This window comes from Mastomys coucha, unplaced genomic scaffold (genome assembly GCF_008632895.1).
Source record: "Mastomys coucha isolate ucsf_1 unplaced genomic scaffold, UCSF_Mcou_1 pScaffold9, whole genome shotgun sequence".
Lineage (NCBI taxonomy): Eukaryota > Metazoa > Chordata > Mammalia > Rodentia > Muridae > Mastomys > Mastomys coucha.
Window position 1 is genome coordinate 31,839,044 of NW_022196915.1, and position 21,661 is coordinate 31,860,704.

The 21,661-nt window shown below is 39.4% G+C and overlaps 1 protein-coding gene across 2 annotated transcripts in view; it reads right to left on the reverse strand.

Annotated features, from left to right (window-relative positions):
* Txndc16 (thioredoxin domain containing 16) overlaps window positions 1-21,661 on the reverse strand; it is a 75,024-nt gene that overhangs the window by 45,408 nt on the left and 7,955 nt on the right. For both annotated transcript variants that reach the window (XM_031361193.1, XM_031361191.1), the window contains exons 5-10: window positions 21,319-21,401; window positions 17,254-17,327; window positions 16,471-16,545; window positions 11,966-12,087; window positions 4,369-4,459; window positions 998-1,148 (exon numbers count right to left, since the gene is read on the reverse strand). In XM_031361193.1, coding sequence (XP_031217053.1) covers window positions 998-1,148; window positions 4,369-4,459; window positions 11,966-12,087; window positions 16,471-16,545; window positions 17,254-17,327; window positions 21,319-21,401 — 596 coding nt within the window. The remainder of the gene's footprint in view (window positions 1-997; window positions 1,149-4,368; window positions 4,460-11,965; window positions 12,088-16,470; window positions 16,546-17,253; window positions 17,328-21,318; window positions 21,402-21,661) is intronic.

Sequence of the window (21,661 nt, forward strand, 5' to 3'; positions counted from 1 at the left end):
CTGGCTTTTTAAAACATTAAGATTGCGACTACAGAATAAAACAGAAATGTATAGATTTTAGCTGTAAAATACTAACAAAATTAGAAAGGCTAGGGGAACAGAGTTGAAAATGAATACAGGAAGCTAATTTCCCCATCTTTCAAGGCAAAAGCAAACACCCCTTCTACCTAAAGTGACGTGGACTCTGTGATTTCTTAGTATTCTCATACTTAACACTTAAGATACTTCCTAAAGTGTGCTTGATAGATGTTCATAAGAGGAATAATCCCTTTTATGCTTATCAGCTTCTTCTTCTATTAAGTTCAAGTGCGATTTAAACATGATGCTTCTCGCTACAAGATGGCATTCTACAGTTTGTCCACTGAGTCAACCCCACTCCATCTGCAGAAGGGGCAGAGACAATGATCATCTGATCCGCACTTTCTGAGTGACTAGATGGAGCAACTTGTGGTTCTTTTAATTTACACTTCGTGGTGTTGTTATTTGTAAAACATGTGAATCGTATTTTAAAGATGTATCTATCATGTGAGAAAATCTACTGAAGGATTTTCACAAACTCAAGAGGAACCTCTAACATTTCGGAGAAAATGATGACCACCATCATCGAATGTGTCTCTAGGCCTCTTTAAGGGTAATGCTAACCACAGTGAGACACAGTAGACCTATAGTTGTAATGGCTACTATCCTTTTGAACAATGAGTAAAACATTCACAAACACTGAGCACTCACAAGTATCTGCACTCATTATAACTATGACACAGTATTATCACTCATGTATTATATTTAGGTATTTTGATGCAATAAATCAAAACATAAAACATTATTTTAAAAACAATTTATATTCTACATTTAACAAGAAACTGTTCTCCAATGTAGTAAAAGCAATATGTCCAAGGAAAGAGATTAAAATAGTCATCAATATAAATACTTATCTATGAGTCAAAACTTACTAAATCTCACATATGAATCTCTGCTGTAGTAGAGTGAAAACACATACCAACAGAGGTGCATTCATTGTCTTCACAAATACGTGGATATTCAGTGTGGTCAATGGTTGTTCCATTAGTGTTCTTCTGCAATGCTCAGCCAAGTCCAAGACCAGCTTACAATGAAAAAAGTAGAGATGTGCATGCTCTATATTCTCAGAGCTGCAAGTGTAAACCAGGACAAAGCAATTAATGAGACTCTATGTGTGATCCTCTCACACTCCAAAAGAACATACTTTTGTATATCTCTCATGCACTGAATTACTGTTTTAATAAATACCTAAGAGTTAACTTTAAAAATAAAATCAACTTGGACAAAGAAGAAAACATTTAAGAAAACTAGCCTTAATATCTGAACAAAACTCTTCAAATTCTTATACAATAATGTCTATGTTAGGTTTTAGGTTCCAATAAGACAGTCACAGATGAGATTGTCTTTAAATACAGTTTCTTTTCTACAGCTATCATAAATGAAGCTTTGTAATACAAATTTTCTAAGTTTAACTTAACCTAATTCTGTTTTGAGTAAACTTTAGCTAAACTATGTCTTAAGATAGAAGCCATGTGATAGCTGTGGGAGTTTGTGAATTTGTATCTGAAAAATTATAAAACTGGGCAAATACAGTTTATAATTTTAGTTTTGACATCATTTCAATATGAGAACTTAAATTTACTACAGATATGTTTTGCCAAAATTTAAACAGCATTTTTTAAATCTTCGTGTAGTATTAATAAAGCTTTGTAAAATACTATAAAACTTTATTTTAAAAATAACAGGTTTAACTAAGTAGTAACTGATTTCTTTTCTATAAATAAGCAAGTAAGTTAATAATTTTTTAAATCTAGAATTACAAGATTAAGATACATAGTCCAGGCTATTTCTATTTCTATTAGTTACAATGTGATTTCTAATAGAGTCAGTGATTAGGAAACAATCATAAATACTTACTAAATGACTACTGTTAAATCTCTATGCTACAGGACCCAGAGACCCTGAGCTAGAATGGATCTGATTACCCCGTCTCTGAGGACTAGATGTCATGTACCAGAAGGTACCATCCAAACCTTCAAAGGAGGGAGGCAGCCAAGAATCTTGCCCAGCTATGATGTCTAGGTTACATCAAACAACGACCAGCATAACAGTATAACCCTAAGGGTGGCGCACACACCTTGGCAATAACCAACCCCTCTCTAATCGGATCTAAGATCCATTCAACAAAAAGGAGACCACGCTTGGTTCTGGAAACCTAGTTTCCTACTCAGTGCTAGTAAAATCATGGTTATTGGAAGAGAATCTACAACTACTAATTTCCTAAGCAAGTATAATCCTTAACAACGAGCTATAAACATTTGTCCTTATATCTGCATCCTTCATCAAGGAAACTTCTCTTTGCAACAGACAGAGACCATGACAGAAAACCACAACCAATCACAATGCATAGTTGTGGAGTTCAGTCCCAACCTACCAAACCTCCCGCACTGAAGGATCAACAAACACTGTGAAAGAGGAGACAAAGGGCCAGAGGATTCGGAAGGTTGCAGTGAGACTGCGTCTCCTAGTATATCAGAAGCTACACCTGTAAAGTCTTACCAACATGACTGCCTAAATGTGAGCTGGACAAGGATGATCAATGAGTGTGCCAAACTAGATGAAGAAAAGCCCCTGAGGCCTCAACCCCGCACAAAGAACTACAGGCAACTGAGGAAAACTGTGAGTGGGAGAGGTGGTCCTCCCAGGAAAGAGCATACTAATAGGTTGTTCAATGCCAAGTGGTCAGCCCTGAAAACATACATACGAGTATGATTATATGGACTCAACAGGCAATCTTCAGGAATATATATGCATACACAAATACATACTCATGTAAAAGCAGTAAAAAAAAAAAAAAAAAAAAAAAAAAAAAAAAAAAAAAAAAAAAAAAAAAAAAAAAAAAAAAAAAAAAAAAAAAAAAAAACAGGCATAAATTTGAAAGAACAGGGAAAGAGGTATGTGGGAAGCCTTAAAGGAGGACAGAATTAAGAACTGTACTATTTAATGTCAAAAATAAACAAAAAAGGCTTCATGCTAAACAATAAAGACTAATAAGACTACTCAAATCCTTTAAGTGCTAAGCCAAAAGAGATGTATAAGGGGAACAACTAAAACAGAGTTTATAAACTATAATCTACAAGATGCTACAAAGAGCAGAGAAATATTTCATTCCGCCTCAAGGTGGGAATCAGGAAGGAGAAGAAAGGGAAGGTCACAGAGCTCACACAGAAGGGGAGGCATAAAGTCTTGCAGGAAGGAAAAACAAATGTGCATTTCAAAGAAAGCAACCAGTACATAGCTAAGACTAAAGAAAGTGCAGAGCTTCCCGAGGGGTAAGGCTGGGCTGCTTGCTAGCCACTGCTGAAAGCAAAGCGCTGAGCACTGGATATATTGGATATACTGGATATACTAGATATACTGGTGTGTCATATCCAGGTCTCTGAAGTAACATAAAGCTGGGAAGCTACTTTAATCAGGCATCCTTTGTTTGCTGCTCACAGAGGCCCAAAGAGGGTCTGTTGCTATGGGAAGTTTAGAAGCATAAGTCACAGAAAACAAGAGAAGTTCAATAAAACAGCAGGAGCACAGACCTTCACTTTAGCACCAACACCTGTCGGTTCTCAACACAACCTTGTAAGGACACGTCTTTGTTTTTCCTGTTATTGGCCTAAAACCTACAGAAGTGTTAGATCTCTGTCCTTCAAACAATTGTTTGTGGAATAATAAGAGCTATGATGTCCCAAGAGATCAGCCAGGAGGTCACATGAGAAACTCTGGCACAGAGAGAATTTTGAAGCTGTATTTCATTGTTAGATTTCATTGGCTACTTGTGATCTTGAGTACTAAAGGAAACCATTTATCCTAGATTGACTCTCCACCACCACAAAGCACTGGAAAGTGGGCTTCTAGGTAAGCCTATAAATTATGAATTACAGAAAAAAATTATAACATTCTGTTCAAAAACTACTTAACTGCATTTACAACTATTAGGAGAAAATGACTTTTAGAACCCTCAAAACACTCTCTGGAGGCTAGTTCTGAAACTGTTACTTTACCCCATGTGAGTACTACAGGTCTGCTCCGAAGATCCCTCCTATAGCCATCAGACACTATCACACAGCTTGTCCACAATGACTCTGTTCACCCCAAACTACCACCGCATCTATGGACTGTCACAGTGTGGCTTACAACAGGGAAATAAAGGCATCCAGGGCTCTCTATTTATTTACAACGGTCTGTGACTCCTTTAAAGAAACTCAAGTTGTGACAGTGAAGAAAATTATTGCCTAGCAACATGAAACATTCCCACAACAGAAAATCAAAACATTGACCTGAGTCTCTCAGACATACCCGATAGTTTCTAAAAGAGCGATTTCTGTGGTTAAGGCAAACTGGTAAGAGGTTCCATACACAAAAGCAGCTTCCATGACTGCTCTATGTTCTGAAGAGGAAACAGAGAAATAGAGTTAGTATGTGACTCCATGAAAATTTTTATTCTGAACATTATTCTATCCCTTTTATTACCTGTTATATTAAGGAAATATGGTTCGGGAGTTAAGAGAGCTTATTGTTCTTCCAGAGGACCTGAGTCCATATCCAAGGACCCCCATGAGGCAGCTTGTAATTCTAGCTGAGAGAAGCAATGCCCTCTTCTAGCCTCCACAGGCACCTGCTCACATATGGCATACTCTCACAGTCATATACACATAAATAAAAATAAACCTTTAAAAAATTAAAGTATATTTCATTCAAGTTTATAAAAGAACTGGGATAGTAGAAGATGAGTTATCCTTAAATATCCTTGTAACATGCATGCATGTGATTGGTTTTTTTATTAGTGGGAAACATGTATGAATTCACAAGTTTCATGTTCTTTATTCACAAATACATTTTTTACCAATTTTTTTTATATTTATTTATTATATGTAAGTACACTGTAGCTGTCTTCAGATGCACCAGAAGAGGGCATCAGATCTCATTATGGGTGGTTGTGAGCCACCATGTGGTTGCTGGGATTTGAACTCATGACCTTCTGAAGAGCAGTCGGTGCTCTTCCCCACTGAGCCATCTAACCAGCCCATTTTTTACCAATTTTTAAGAGACAATTTAGCAAGTCATATTAAGAAAGAAAGGAAACCTTTTCCCCTACTTTCTATTTCATCTGCATTACTCAAGACAGAATGCTTCTAATTCATTCATTATTTCTTTTGGTGTTTATCTGGAAGCCTGAAACGTCATTCCCTTATTTCCCTTATTTCCTGACACTTGCTCTCAACATACACATGCAGATATAGCGATGTGGATGGCAGATAAAGCTACTGCTGTATTTGTTAATGACCTACTGTGGAAGATGATAAACTACATTCTTATCTGAAATTCAGGCTCTAGAAATGTACTTCTTCACACTCCCTTAGCCCTTCTGGTCCAGTTCTAATTTTTATTACATCTCATTCAGTGTTTACACAATGCCTTGGGAGTATTAGATACAAATGAGCCATGGAGAGCAGAATGATGGATCATTTCTTATCTTTACAGACACACTTGTTTTTACTACCATTGTAACTATTTAAATTTTTTTTTTAGACTTCTAAAAAAAAAAAAAAACAACAACAAAACTCTTCCACAATTGCTCTTCCTTGTCAAGTCTTCGAATGTTATCAGGTACTTTATCTACTTCATCATCCTGGAGGTGCTTGTTAGAGCATGTTGGTCTATTCTATCATTGTCTATTGATATCTGGTATACAGCGGCCATTCTATGGACCTTTATTCTTTGTCTTGTGCCTGGCCCTTTGGCCAGTTAACCCTGCCATCTCATTTATCTACCTCTCTCCCTTCTCGAGCACCATCTTATGAGAAGAAAACATGAAATACACAGTTTTCATCACCCTGTACTTCACAAAGTATCTTAATTCTTTTACAATCAACATGATATACAACCAGCTAATTAGAGACTAGACTCCAGCCATCTCTCTAAGAAGTTCGATGCTGTTCCCATTCTTGGTCCTTGTGCTAGCTAGCTGCTGTTCCTTTTGCTGGGACCGAACACCCGACATAACGCAGCATAAGGAAGAGAGGAGACTGTGTTGGCTCCTGATTAAAGGGGACCAGGCACCATGGTGGGACAGCACGACAGTATAAGCAGCTGGTCACACTGCATCTGCAAACGTGAAGCAGAGTGATGAACGCTGGTGCATTCAGCCCAGGACCCTGACCCAGGGAATGGAAGCCATGTGTTTAGAGTTTTTTTTTCCTCCTTAGTTAAATCTCTCTGAAAAGACTCTCACAGATGAACCCAAAGGTGTGTCTTCCAGAGAACTCCACATCCAGTCGTATCAACCATTATAGTCCTTTAACAACACATACAAATACAACTTCAGAACAGTTTTCACTCCTCATATCCTGGCCATAGCTCTATAATGACTTCAACCTCTTAACCCCTTAATCCTTTAATCCCTCAGCACCTGAATTTCATTTCAGATTACTGCACATACCACCTGTTACACCTGCCACTGCAGCCAGGGTCAGCCTCCTCATCCACTTCTGCCACACTCACCAACTGTACTATCTTAATCCTTGGGAATCCTCATCCACTTCTGTCACACTCACCAACTCTACTATCTTAATCCTTGGGAATTTTACTATCTGTGAGTGAGCTCTTCAAAATCCTCAGCCCTTAGCTCTTGGCTTTCTGCACCCCAACATTCACTGCACCACCTTTACTACTCACTGCTATGGGCATAGCCCATGCCCTGGGACCTTTCTGCAGTTCCTCACTACACTCTGATCTTTGCTCCTCTCCTAATCAAGTTTGAGTTACATGAACAATATTTACAATTATTACCATTCCTAATGAGCTAGTGCCATAGTTCATGTTAAGTCCAATATTCTCCCTATTCTGTACCTACATCAGTGAAAATATACTCTGCAAGAGAAAAAACAAAACCTGTTAGCTAATAGTCTCACTTTCAAGTACTGATATTAAATATTATTTCTTCCTAGACATTACTGTGTTTTAAATTTTTATTTATTTTGAATTTTTGAGACATAGTTTTGCAACGTATCCCAGTCCATCCTCAAATGGCAGCTCAGCTCTAGGAGTACAAGGGTGAGCAGCCATGCTACATAGAAACTATCCCTTATTTCTAGACCTCCTAAATGATTGTTTCATCTCTCTCTTATCCCCTCTCAAATTGAGACTTCATTTCTACTTCAATATACAATTTCATTTCTACTTCACTGATTAAAACAGATCCAATTTTTAAGGTGGGCTGTAGAAGAGATGGTTCGGTTGGTAAAGTGCCTGGTGTGCAAGCATGAAGATCTAAATTTGATCCCATAGAACCTACGGGAAAAAAAAACAGCAATCTACAAGTAGCAGTGAGCACCTGTCATCTCAGCACTGGGGAGGTGGGAAAGGGAGGATCCATAGGGCTTGCTGATGAGCTACCTCAATCAGTGTGCTCCAGAGTCAACCATAGGCTCTGCCTCAAACTACAAGGAAGAGAATAATCAAAAAGACACACATCAACCTCTGGCCTCCACAGACACGCATGCACAGTGAAGGAAGGATATATACCATAACTTCTGCACAGCGCATCTGTCTATAAATGTACCTAAACTGATGCCACACTGTCCCATTCTTCTTCTGACCACAGAAGAACATTCTGTATTCCCACAATACAACCATATCTCCTCCTTTCACTAACTCGATTCATCCCCTTGTGGCCCACGCAGAGCTCTTGCTGCAGCCATTCCCCTGAATGATGTATTTACTCCCTCTTCTCAACTAGCACTTTCTTGTCAATACACAAACAAGCTTCTTTAAAGATCCTTTTGTGCCTCACATATTCTTTCAAACAACACCCAGGTTCCCCCTTTCCCTTACATCAAAACACCTCACATGGATCTCTAAGTACATCTCCAACTGCTCTACTGTTCTCTCACAACTGTGACACTGTTCCTATTAACCCACAGAAACTGTAACCAGTAAGGTCATCAGTAACCGCCATATTGCTGAGCATTACAGCTAACTAGCAGTTCTTAACTCACTATATTTAACACAACTGTTCCTATGTTCCTTAAAATCTCATCTTCAGCAATGTCCCTCCCGTGCCCCACAACTCATCCTAGCAGTGAGGACTGAGGCCAGGACCTCACATATGCCTCTAACTCTCACTCCCAGCCCCAACCCCTAAGCAGAAATGGCCCCTTTAGAGGAGGGTACTGGCTACAGCTTGAAAGTTCTGGACTTTCCTGGTTTCTGCTGCCCAAAAGAATTCAGAAACATGAAAATGTCTCTTTATGTGGAATGGCTCACAGAAGAAAATCATTTTTGGTATGGGGGCTCCTGTCCACCTATGTAACTAAGACACAGCTCTTATTTGAACAGAAGGATGAGGCATGCATGCCTAGCAGACAGAAACATTTTACTTCTTTCATAGCTCAATCCTTTATTTCAGACCTCAGAGCATTAATATCTAGCATACCCACTGAGCTGGGAAGGCATGCTTTGTTCTGAACCTAGATCTGAAAACTCCTTTTCCATAGGTGGGATGTGTGGCTAATGCAAACACTCTTGAGTGCCCTGAAGAGGATCTTGATGAACAGTACGCTTTGATGTTTCCCAAACATGCCTAGTAAAAATCACCTGGTGATTATTTAAAAAGTATAAAATAAAGATTTATGGGCTTCCCTCCACACCTGCTGCTTCTGCTTCCTTCCCAGAACCTGAAATGGAGACAGAGTTCAGGGGTCTATCATTCTGTGAACAGAGGCCTCCTTTCAGCTAGATATGAAGATGGCCCATTTATAGTCTGTATATATTTACAGTCTTGTTTTGGACCAAGAACATGGCTGGAAGAACATGGTATACAGCTTTAATTCCAGCCCTGCCCTTACAAGGCAAAGGCGAGCAGAGCTCCCTGAGCTTGAGGTGAGCCAGAATCATGTAGTAAGACTGTCTCAATAAGAAAAACACTTACTTCCCTCACAAGAATGTGGGATAGTGGTGTAAAAAGTTGCCCAACAGGAAGTTTCAGAAGAGAAGTGGGTTAAGGGAGGCTAAAAGCACTCTTCATTCCAGATCTGACCCTTTCCTGACAGCTCATTATGATCACTTGTTCTGAAACTAAGGGCAGACAGATGCTGTTTCTGTAAACTGCCTATTGTTAATAATGTTGCAAAGGACACGGGAGAAGATAACTCTTCAAGACACAGACTCGGTCCCTTTAGATAGGACTGCTGGATCAAATGATACAGGTAAGCTCAGAAGAACTAGGGTAGAGGCAGCTTATACAAATCAGTCAATAGGTAGCCACAACCCTAGAGAGTACCCCTAGATCTGAAAAGGTAAGATTTTGACATTCTGTGTGATCCCTAAGTTAGCACCACTAAACTGATCAAGTAGTTTGTGGGACGGGGGGCTTGGGGAGAGCGGGGGGAAGAGGGCAGGTAGCTTCTCCACCTCCCTACCCTAGACCAGTGGTTTTCAATCTGTGGTGGGTTGAGGCCTTTTGGGGATCCAACAACATTTTCCCAGGGCTCATCTAAGGCCATTGAAAAGCACAGATATTTACCTTACAATTCCTAACAGTAGCAAAACTACAGTTATAAAGTAACAATGAAAATAATTGGGGGGGGGAGGGTCACCACAAATGAGGGACTGTCTTCATAGGTTGCAGCCTTAGGAAAGTTGAAACCCACTACCCTAGACTAAGCTGCACACATCCCAGACTATCATTGCTAAGGGATACTGGAGATTATATGAAAGGAAAGCTACAGGCTAACCTCCTCTAAAGACAGAGTAGAAGGTGAGTCTTTGGTAAAACATCTCTACTATAGTGTTAGTGAAGGTGGTTTCTACTAAAGAACAATCAAAAGTACCAATGTGAGAAGATCATCTAATGAGATATCAACTGTCATAATCCGATGAAAAGCAAACCAATAGTTTGGATGTTAGTCAGCCTCTGATGATGTGCTTTTCCAAATGCCTTTAGAACATCTCTGACATACAAGTTAATAATATGTTTATATTACCTGAAAAAATATGCCAGGGATACTTTGTTTTAAAAACTTTAGTATATTAAAGAAAATATATAGCAAATATTTCGATAGGTAGGCATTAAAAAAAAGAAAAATATATAGCAAATCTCAAGTTATATCTGAGTGACATGAAGCCTCCATGAATTAAGAGAACCAGCACAACAGGACAGTTTCAGGTCATGGACAGGCACAGTCTCAGATGTGAGGGTTAAGTCACTGGCACACTTCTGAGCCACCTGAAGGGAAGAAGTGGTGGAAGTCAGGTTGCTCCTTGGGGTCTGGTACACTGAGGTCAGATGGTTCTGTATCCCAGGAGTACTCATGGTAGCAGGACCAGAAACACAGAGAAAAGGCTGGGCTTGCCATGTACAACAGTCACTACGTCTGCAGATATGGTAGTGTTGATGAACCTCAACTATCTATGAAGATAAGCAAATGCCAAGCCTATACCACCTCTTCAGCATTAATAGGGATGAACTATACTTGGGGGGTTTCTTCTTTGTTTTGTATGGCACTGTATACCTTGAGATAAGAGTAAACATTTGGAGGAAAACTAATCACTAGACCTTTGTTCAGAGAGAAGAGCATGTATCTTCTCTTTGCTTTTAGATACTCCTGCAAACAGACCACCCTTGTTACTCTTACTGGTTTTTCCTCACCTCTGAATACAAACACTTAAGTGTTCCTGAGCATTACAGCTTACTTCTCAAATCCATGTCCCTAGTCTGCATCCCCAGCATGAAAGTGCTAGCTAGCTATACCCAGCTACCCTGCTGTATTTGCCAAGTATGTTGTCAAAAAGGCACTCCAGACCTCCCACTGCAAACTTTCAGAACCTAATCTGATCAACATGTAGTTTAATTCATAAAAACACAGAACTGGGCCGGGCAATGGTGGCGCACACCTTTAATCCCAGCACTTGGGAGGCAGAGGCAGGCCGATTTCTGAGTTTGAGGCCAGCCTGGTCTACAGAGTGAGTTCCAGGACAGCCAGGGCTATATGGAGAAACCCTGTCTCAAAAAAAAAAAAAAAAAAAAAAAAAAAAAAAAAACACAGAATTGGGTAGGATAGATGGCACAGTAAAACACTTGGAGCCAAGTATAAGAACCTGAGTTTGGATTCCTCAGAACATACTTAAAAGCCAGGCAGGACCACAATCTCAGTGCTCAGAAGGCAGGGATCCTCTAGGGCAAGCTAGGTAGACTAGCCAAATTGGCAAGCTACAGATTTAGTAAAAGATCTTGTCTGAAGAAATAAAATGAAGAATGACTGAAGAGAACACTGATACTAACCTCTGAGCTCTACATGTGCAGCACACACACACACACACACACACACACACACACACACACACACACACGGGCTGTGTTCACTGAAGGGCTGGAGTGCACCTACTAAAGCAGTAAGGGGTAGAGACGTATTGTTGGGGAGCAGTCTCAGGTTACAGTCCTCTAGGAGGAAGCAGCAGGCTGGCTTTTGTCACAGTGGTTCAGTGTGGTCAACACTCTTGGAGCCAGAGGAAGGCTTTGCCATTTTCCTGTAAGCATTGCCTGGAGAAAGGCTTCAGCACTCCCATAGGTCTAAGACACTGGGGCCTTGGACATGCCCTGTCCTCACTCCGGACTTCATCTGCTCTTTACACTTTCACCCAAAGCTTCCTTAGGTCTCCGCAAGTTTTCCCACCCAGAGACAAGAAAATGAAGGTGAAGTAACTTGTCCAAGTCACACTCTCAACGACCAGTGAGCCAGGAGGGCTAACCTGGACCACTGGGGTCTAGAGCACCACTCCACTGTGCTGCTCACTTACAGGAGGTACAACAGCAGAGAAGCTTTATACCATCTGAAGCACTTCAATGCAGTCACATGAGTATACACACAGCAAAGATCAAGCAAGCTTACAATACCTGGTGTTCCAATGGCTTCTACATATGAGAATATCATATTTGATTTTCCTTTCAGAGAGTTTTCTATGCTGTGAAGGTCTTCCAGGGTGGTAATATATTTTACTTCATTAAAAAGCAGAGCACTAAAATAAACACGGACAAAATAGGGAAAAGTTTGTTATGGACCTTTTTTTCTTTAAGTGTAACTTGAATAAACTGTGAGTAGTGAGAGCACAATCATTCTAACATACTGAAGTAAAACCGGTCTCTAGGTTATTGTCTGTCCTTGAAAACTTGACCAGGACACTAGTAGGAAATTCTTCATCTCAATCACCTCTACAGAGTTATACCGCATTCACTCACACCCTACTCTAATCCCTTACAGGTAGGTCTCCCAGGCTTGGACTTAGGTGAGCCGTCCACACACATCACAGCTGTGGGCTTCTTTCCAAGAGTCCCTAAGCCTTCCATGACCTAATAACTTCATCGTGTCCCTCTGTGCTCAGTCTGACACAATGCAGGCACAACTCAGAGCCTCTTTTGGGAGCTCTGCCTCTGCTCCATCTGATAAGTCTGATCCTTCACCATCATTTCAAGGAAGCATTCCCTGTTCCAGCGTCAAGAAGCCTGTAGCTTTTTCTTCTTACTTCATTATGTGATCCCTTCATGGCACATACTATAATCTGAAAGTATCTATACCTATACTCTATTCCATTTCCTTGTTAATTCCTCACTCCCACTAAACATTGTCTCCTTAAGACAAGCACCCTGATATTTTATCAGTGTACCTGCAGTAAGTATAGAGTACAGTACATAGAAGGTAATCAAACATTGATTGAAATAACAAAATCAGCAGGGAGCTTCATCCTGAGAAATGGACATTCCAAATAGCCGGAGAAAGCCAGGCATTATACACCCATCTATAACCCCAGCAATGGCAAGAGAATTATGAGTTCAAGGTCAGCCTGGACCACACAGAAAGAAAAAGAGAAAGTAAACAATACTGTAAAGTTTGTTCATAAATACATTTACTGAATTAAGGTACCAGGTACACAAAGCAGATGTTGTCCTGTCTACAACAGTGACCTCTTTACTTCATCATAATTAACTGAGCATATTTCTTTTGTCTTATGAAGACAAGGTCTTACTCTGTTGTTTAGGTTGGTCCAGACCTACTTTTCCACAAAGCCCAAGTGGGCCTTGAGTTTGCAGCAACCCCTCTACCTCTCTCTGCTCCCAAATATGGACTCACTCATGAGCCAACATGTCCAACTACTAACAAGCACTATTTTGTCAACCAAATAATCCTCGTATTTTGTTGTCTATTTCTAAGTAAGTTGTTTCCATTAACAAGAGTTTTCATTTAATCTCTATGTACATAACATATTTTTATAAAGCTAATTAAAGATTGGGGGAAGTTTTTTCAGGTCCTTTACTTAAATAAGTAAAGGTTCATTCAATACTCACAATTAGTTACTCAAATGCAGCTTTCTCTCACAGAAAAACACTTTCCCTTAAGCAGCTATTCTCCAACAATTTGGGATTAAGACTCTTTTATAAGCTTAAAAATTACTTATGTCCAATTTGTTTACATATGTTATCCTATCAATAGTTGCCAAAATAGAAAAGAGAAACTTAAAAATCTTTATTTTTAGAAAATAAGAACACCACTGCATATTAGCATGACTTTATCAAAACAATTTTTTTCAGAAAAACAGTGGCACTGATTTACATTTTTGCAAATCTCTTTAACATGAAATGAAATCTGCTTCTACATCTAATGTGTTGTGTGTCATATGGCCTCTGGGAACTTGTTCATGAGAAACTGCTGCTGAAAAGGTCAAGTAATGCCTTTTGTCACAAGTATATTTTGACTTGGTAGTCATTCTGAAAGTGCTATTCCAAATTATGTTAGCTTAAATATTTAACTATCTATTAAAGATCTATGAAATATAAGAACTTGATCTATAGTCCCCAGGGTAGCCTCTTGTTTTGTTTTTAAGAGTGTTTTCTAAGCAGTACTCACTGAGCTAGGTATTTTGCAGGCTTCACATACATCCTCAACAATGTTACTGAAACACTGTAGCTCTACACAGCAAGTTGGGTGGCTCTAGATCATTTTGCTAGTTGCTGCTACAGCTGAGATTCAAATCCAGGACTCCTGACAGTAATAGATGGACTTTCTGATGTTGTAATCCACTACTTGGGGGACCGAGGGAGGGGAGGTTCTTGCTAGTTAGCTTAGGCTGGCCTCAAACCTGCAGAGATCCTCTTGCCTCAGTCTCAAATGCTTACATTACAAGCATTTACCACCACACCCAGCCATCACTGACTACTCTTACAAATGGGAAGCCAAATGGGGAAAGGATGCTAGCTAATGGTGGAGCAGGAGCAACCCGGATCGACACCTTTAGGCTAGCATCCCATTTTGAGTCAGCTGGGTGTTATCCAGTGCACTTCCAAGAATCCCATGCAAATCCTTAGCTTAGATTTTTGTCATGGAGAATGCAGCCCACGTTTCTACCAAAATGTTGATAATATCACAAACTTGCCTTTCCAGGCTCCCAGATACAAGGCTTGGTCATTTAACCTGGAATCACTTGCTTAACAGTCTGGATCAGGAGCAAGTGATGCAACCAACCATGGACACTAGAATTACTTTGAGAGGTGGTGGAAGTAATGCTTCAAAGGCAGTCATGAAACAGTGTTACTAAGCACCTCAATGCAGGTAGTGCAAACTTGCATCCAGTGTGCGGCAGCAATGCAAGGGTCCTCCCCACATCAGCTGTGCCATGATTCTAACTATAACTCTGGGTTCTTCAGTCCAGTTCTCTAGCCCTTTTAGTGAAACTGAGATTTCCTCTATCCACTCCAAATCCTTCTGTTTCAGTCACATCAGGGTTTGAACTAAGAACCTCATGTAATGTACTCACTGTCTTATTTAATTTTCATGTCAGACATCTTAGATGGAAGCTATCATTACCCCTGTTTTAAAGGCAAGACTATGGAGTTTAGAGAGGTTACACTGCCTAATGTCCCAAAGCTCATTAAGCAGTCATTATCCATGAGACAATAACCACCAAAACTAATGACATTCATAATCTAATGATCTTTGTGGTTTTTCCCAGTGGCTTCCTGGCTTTATTATATTCCTTAATAGGCCAGTTTCCAAATTATGTGCATGCCTAGGGAACTCAAGGATGCATCCTATATGCCTGTCTGTACTCCTTCACTTTGATTCCAAAGAGAAAAACTGCTGTAGGAAAGGGTTAAGGAGAAAGTCTCTTAGAATTTTCTCCCTCTGGTGGTTGGGTGAGACAGGCTGAGACACTCAGACTGGAGGAGATTTCTGCCCTGCAAAGGACTTACTTCCCTTTACTGATGCTTTTCTGGAGACTCTATCAGAATCAACCACACAGATAAGACAGACAACAAGGAATTGAGCAGCTGTCAGTAAAACAAAGCGACCAAGAGCCTGCTTTTCCCTTTTGTTCCAGAGCCGATCACTCATTCTTTTTCAAAATTATAGTTCTGTCAGAATTGAAATTCTTAAAATAAAAAAAAATCAGTAAAACAGTATATGCTAATTTATCACTCAAAATCTCCCACAGGGGGAACAGGGAGTAGGAAAGGGATGATTATTCTTATGTGTGGGTTATTTTCTTTGTTTGACATCAATTTCTTAGCAGGAGCACCTAGAAAGTGCCCTAGCCAAAGTCTGAGATAAGGAGGCCTCAAAAATGCAGATATACATATGAGTGACATTATATGGACCCAACAGGTCATATTTAAGAATATATATAATATATATGTGTGTGTGTGTGTGTGTAAATATATACATATATATGTGTGTATATATATATGTGTGTATATATATATATATATATATATATATATATATATGCATGTAATAACAAGTAATAAGAAGGGAGAGACCAGGAATATGAAGGAGATCATGGCATATACAGGAGAAGAAAAGGGAAGGGAGAAAAGTAATTAAATTCTAATCTCAAAAATAAACTGAGGGCTAAAGAGATGGCTCAGTGGTTAAGAGCACTGACTGCTCTTCCAGAGATCCAACTTGGTGGACATGAGGAGAACACATCTTTCTGTGAGCAGCAAACCCCCATCTGACACCAAATCTGCCAGTAATCGGACACTGGACTTCTAGCCGCGAAAACTGTGAAAAATAAATTCCATTTTCCCTGCCACCTTGTTTGTGGATTTCACTTTAGCAGCCCACACACTAAGGCATCTAGGAAACACTTGTTGCTCTAGTAAACCAAAAGCAACTTATGATCATTCATCGGGTCCAGTTAGGAAAACTCATTTCATACACAGTGCATATTCCTGTGTTCCTTGTCACTGAAGAAAGTTTGGATCTTCAATATGAGATGATGAACCAGTGATCTGTATGAAACTTTCATGTATAAATTTAATGTTACAACTCTAAAATATTTCCAAGGACTGTGGTTCTCAAAAGTAAAATCACCAATAAAGAAGCAAATGAGCACCCGTGTACTTACAAAAGAACATGAGCAATGATGGCGTTCACATCAAACAAGATGTCCGTGGGGAATTCTCTGAGAAGTATGTTGCCTCTGGAAAGAGTTTTAAGAACACATTATACAAATATCTACTTACACTCCAAGTTGCATGGCAATCTAATGCTTTAAGTTCTTTATGATAAAGCCTGTTTCTTATATGTATACCCCATACACCTACCAGAATGCTGGTATATAACATATTCAAATATATACGGCATATGCACTCAAATAAGTATGTTCATTCTGAAAAATTCAGAACCTATACTTGGCAAAAAGTACTGGGAAACAAACCCAAAAGAGACCTCCCAATAGCATCTTCCTGTCACAGAGATTTCCAGACTGGCTTGGGAAAGAAACAAATGGGCGAGAGAAAAGTTTCCTGAGCACTTCCTAGAGCACATCTCCAGGGTCTGAGAGTGCATGAAACTCCTCTCAAGATGACAGACTCAAGGGGAGAGGAATCAATACTAAGACACTAGCAAATCCTTCGGAGGAAAGGGATTCCCAATATGGAGCTAGCAAAGCCAGCCACTCAGAACACTGTCTGCTCTGCACTTCTTACTAAACAAAGTAGGAATTCACGTAAGAGTCTCAGGGAGTACTTGAGTCCCCAGCTTTTGTAAAGAAGGAAATTAAAATGGCAACTTTCCAAGAGCCCACCAAAGGCCACATCATTCTGACCCAGTGATTTCTTAAATACTGCTAAATAGTCTAAAACATTAACCTTGCATTATTAACAATCACACTCCAAGGAGAATTTACCTGAATAAATACGCTTTCATCAAACCCTCTTCTTTCCCACAGTACCTTGATGCTTCTTCTTCGACACAAGTAACCTTTAAAAGATTATATTTAAGGTTCAGGGTATGCATCACAGAGTCAAACAAGGAGAATTAAATATCACTGCCTGTCTCCAGGTTAAGTTCTGTATCTCATTTTTTCTGACTTATGCTGACACTGCTCACTCACACACCCGAGGAAAACACAGAAAGGTATGGTTCTCTACAATTCGTGATGTTTAATTTTCTGCAAGTTTATATTTAACTAAATTTTACTTAAGAATCAGGAGGTAAAGAAGTAAAACAGGAAGGAAAAGCTTAGGAAAGGCGAGATAATCAACCATGAAAGAAAGCCAAAAAGCAGAAGCTGAGAGTGGAGCTCGGGGGCAGAGTGAGTACTTAGCAGAAAGCTGACCGCAATTCAGTGCCTGGGCACAGTGTGGCAGCTCACACAGTATGGCACTCCACATAGTGTGGCAGCTCTGCTGCTCTCCTAACCCAAATCCACCAACTCCTTTATGGTTATTAACAGAACCTTGCTTTGAAAAAAAGAAGTGTCCCATTAAAAAATGTTTTTAGCCTCTACAGCAGGTCAGGATGGCCGCAGGGTACACTTGGCATTGGCAGATGTCACTGTGTGGGAATTCGCTGACAGTTCTCAAAAGGAGACAGTTTCTCTCTCAATAAGAACACCAGGGAACCAGTAGCAATCACAAGCACAGGTACCTCTACAGTGTTTGCTAAGTCAAGTGTGCACTGTTGGAGCAGCCGGACCACTCACAGCCTGGACTTCTGTGGAGTAATGTCTGAGGCCAGTCATGAAAATGAGATAGAGAGGGCAGGGCACAAAGGTTATCAGGAGGCAGTAATGTAAGTACAGGCCACGGACTTGGACCTGGAGGGAAGCCACAGAGACTTGAGAGGCTGATCGGGAATGAAGAGTGTGTACACACATCACCACACAGACGGAAGCCATAAGGAAAGCACACACCTTTCCAGCTAGGGAGATGAATGGCCACCAATACAACTAACCAAAACAAAGGCTGGAGAGAGAGGCAGTTATTTTTGTTCTGAATTTGATTAAGGGTTTTGTTTGCTTTGCCGGAGTGGGGTTTTATTGTCGTTAGTTTAATTTATTTATACAGAAATTGAGGAAACAGAATGAAGGCTGCGGAAAATTTGTTTAAAAAATATATAAAAATAGAACTGACAGGAAAGACATAAGGAACAGAAAGTTAGAATTAACTCAGCTAAAACCAATAGAACTTTAGTGTACATATGTTTTTAATCCTGAAGTGCAATCTACAAGAATGCTCGATGGTATGACAAGAGATTCATGCATTCATTCATTATATTCTGAAGATATGGCATTAGGTTAATCACTGGGGATACAGTTAAGTCCCAAATAAGAAACTCTATTTTGAATTTACATTTTAAAAGTATAAACATTAAATAATTAATCCATAAAGCTAAGTAGTATGCATTACAAACAGTGAAGGGCAGAATACAGCAGAGCATTTGAGACAGATAATCAAGGAAGGCTCCTTTGAGAAGGTGACATTGGTACTAAGAACTAAAGGGAGACATGTAAGTATTTAAATATGTGTCTAGGTTAAAAAATACATGCAAAGGTCCTGGAGTAATGGCAGCCGTGGCAGATTTAAGGAATAGAAAAATGAACTGGATGTTTTAGGAACATAAACAAGGTAGAAGACAGAGAGTGAATCACAGACAAGGCAGTCTCTGTGACACTCCAGGGTTTAGATTTACTATGACGGCAATGGGAAGCCTGTCATCACACACGGAGAAAGGGGTCTGTAGTGGGGTAAGAGCGAAAGAACAAGCCTTTCTGGGACAGCACTGGGCCCCTCGGTGACAGGATGACCAGGGGAGTAAGAGTGAAACAGAGTAACTGAACTTGAAAAGTTTTAAAAATGGAACCCAGGGGTCCATGTACTGGTTCTGAGGGAAAAAAAGTCAACGATGAGTTCGTTTGTTTGTTTTCTTTTGTTTTAAAACCAACTTTGATACACTCATGAAATTTTGTTTTAGTTATCATTTGTATAATATTTCCTTTTCCTTCATTTACCTTAAAAATATGTAAAATCTTTATTTTAGACACATTTAAGTTGCATAAAGTTGAACTAATTTGCTTTCTCCAGGTTGAGAATATTTATCTTAACTGGAATATTCAGCCCACTTATATTTTATCTCCATCCATCCTGGAGGAGCTACTAGCAACTACTGGTGGCTGAAGGAGAGGAAGTCTTTTTCTCCCATGGTGCAACCAGTAAGATGCTTCACTAAACAAGGCCTGACTCATCACCATTCAAGCAACCCTAATTCAATTCAGTGGTCTTGCATGCTCACAAAGACATCTAGATTTTGGTATTTTCTTCATCTACCTGTGTCCGTCAATATTTTTTAGGACATTCTCAAGTGCTACTCTTCCCCAACACCATGTCAGTTTCAATCTCAACACTTAGCAACTAGCCTTCATCTCATTAACACGGGACTGAAGTTGTGTATCCCTCGCTACACTGATGACACTCTTAGTAACTAAGATGATCTGTGAATGAGATGTAAACCCATGTTTACATATAGCCTTTCCAAAGAGACAGGGTCACCTAAAGAACACTCAATATATAAAGCTCACTTCACTTGTAAATATTTACTTCTTACACGGCAAGGACCAAGCTAAACCTTTAGCGTGGACCTGTGATTTATCACCTTCCCTTGGGATTTCTAAGTGTTCTTAACCATAACACCAAAATGTCCGTTAATAACAGTGACAGCCTAATCACAGATCCTAATATTCTCCTCCAGTTACTAGGTACACAAGTCTAGGTTCTTCTCTACCTGTTACTAAACAGCACAGTCATGGTCTTCAGTATTATATAAACTACTATCTCAGTTTTTAAAGTTTATTTTTATTTTAGGTCCATGAATGTCTGTGTGTGTGTGTGTCTGTGTGCGTGTGCATGTGTGTGTGCATGTGTGTATGCCACATGTGTGCCTGGTGATGGTGGAGGCCAGAGAGGGAATCAAGTTCCCTGAAGCTGGAGTTACAGATGGTTGTGAGCTGCCATGCAGGTGTTGGGAACTAAATTCAGTCCTCTGCAAGAGCAGCTGGAGCTCCTAACCACCAAGTATCTCTAGCCTGTCATTTCTAAATGTTAGGATGTGTGCTGGTGTAACACTCTAGAACAGACTCAGCTATTATAAGTAAATCGAGCCTTATTACATACAGAACACTTTAAAAATGAGGTATGTGGTCTGACTGGGCTTTTGTTAGGTATATAGACTGTCCTACCTCCCTGCCTAGGAAGTCTCCCTACAGACAAGAGGCAAATCATCTCTGGGAAGAGCATGGTAGCTGAGCTGAGAATGAATAAATGTATGCAAAAAGCCAGTGGGCACTAACCTGAAAGAATCACAACTTTCAATAGGCAACTTCTTGTGTAAAGTTAAAATTAAACGAAACTCTTAGATGTTACCTAACTGGATACATGTGGAAACTGTCCACTGAATCCATAGCAAATTTGAACATTTTTTGGAAAAGAAATTATATCTTCAAATTGATTTGCTTTATTCTTAAAAAAATAAGTCCCAAACTATAGTATAAACAATTATAAACACAGAAAAATACAAAGCCGAAAAAAATTTAATCATCTTCATTTTGTTCCTTCCACTTACATGAATAGAAATTTAATGAACAGCTGAATTGTGGCTGTTGTGAAATAGTTATAGAACAAAAGAAAGAAAACCCCACCACAGGCTTGAGAATCCCCTGGTAGAATAGGTTATGAAATGCAGTTAAATTCCCAGAGCTGAGGGACTTGAGCGGCTTCCCTTCTCACCATTCACTATACAATCACTGAAGCTCTTCCTGTGTTCTACTTAAACTTAGGTAAGAAAGCAAGGAAAAGAAACTCATTTTTTTCTCAGTTTGGAAAAAGCTGTGAATGTGTTTTCAGATATGCAGTCTTAGGTCTGAGGGTTGTAAATGTCTGTCATTAATATTTTATTAATATAAGTATCTATCTACCTTTGCAACTGAAATCCCATAGTCCTGGAGAGGCCTAATGGCTTCTTTTAGTTCTTCTAGAAACACAGAGTTACTCAGAGAACCTAAAACAAGAAATGTTGAATGAATATTATTGAATTAGATAATTTAAAAGATGAATATTTAAAATTAAAGGTAAAATCTGAACACACAAAAAATTGTTTTTCATTAAGTATTTGCGTATCTAGCCTTCAAAACAAACACACTAAGACACATATTTTCCTAGTTTCTTTATTCTTATTTCTGTTATCACAGAATAGTATAATTTTGTAAGTTACCTTAAAAATTGATTTAAAGCATATATTAAAAAATGTTTGAATCAGCG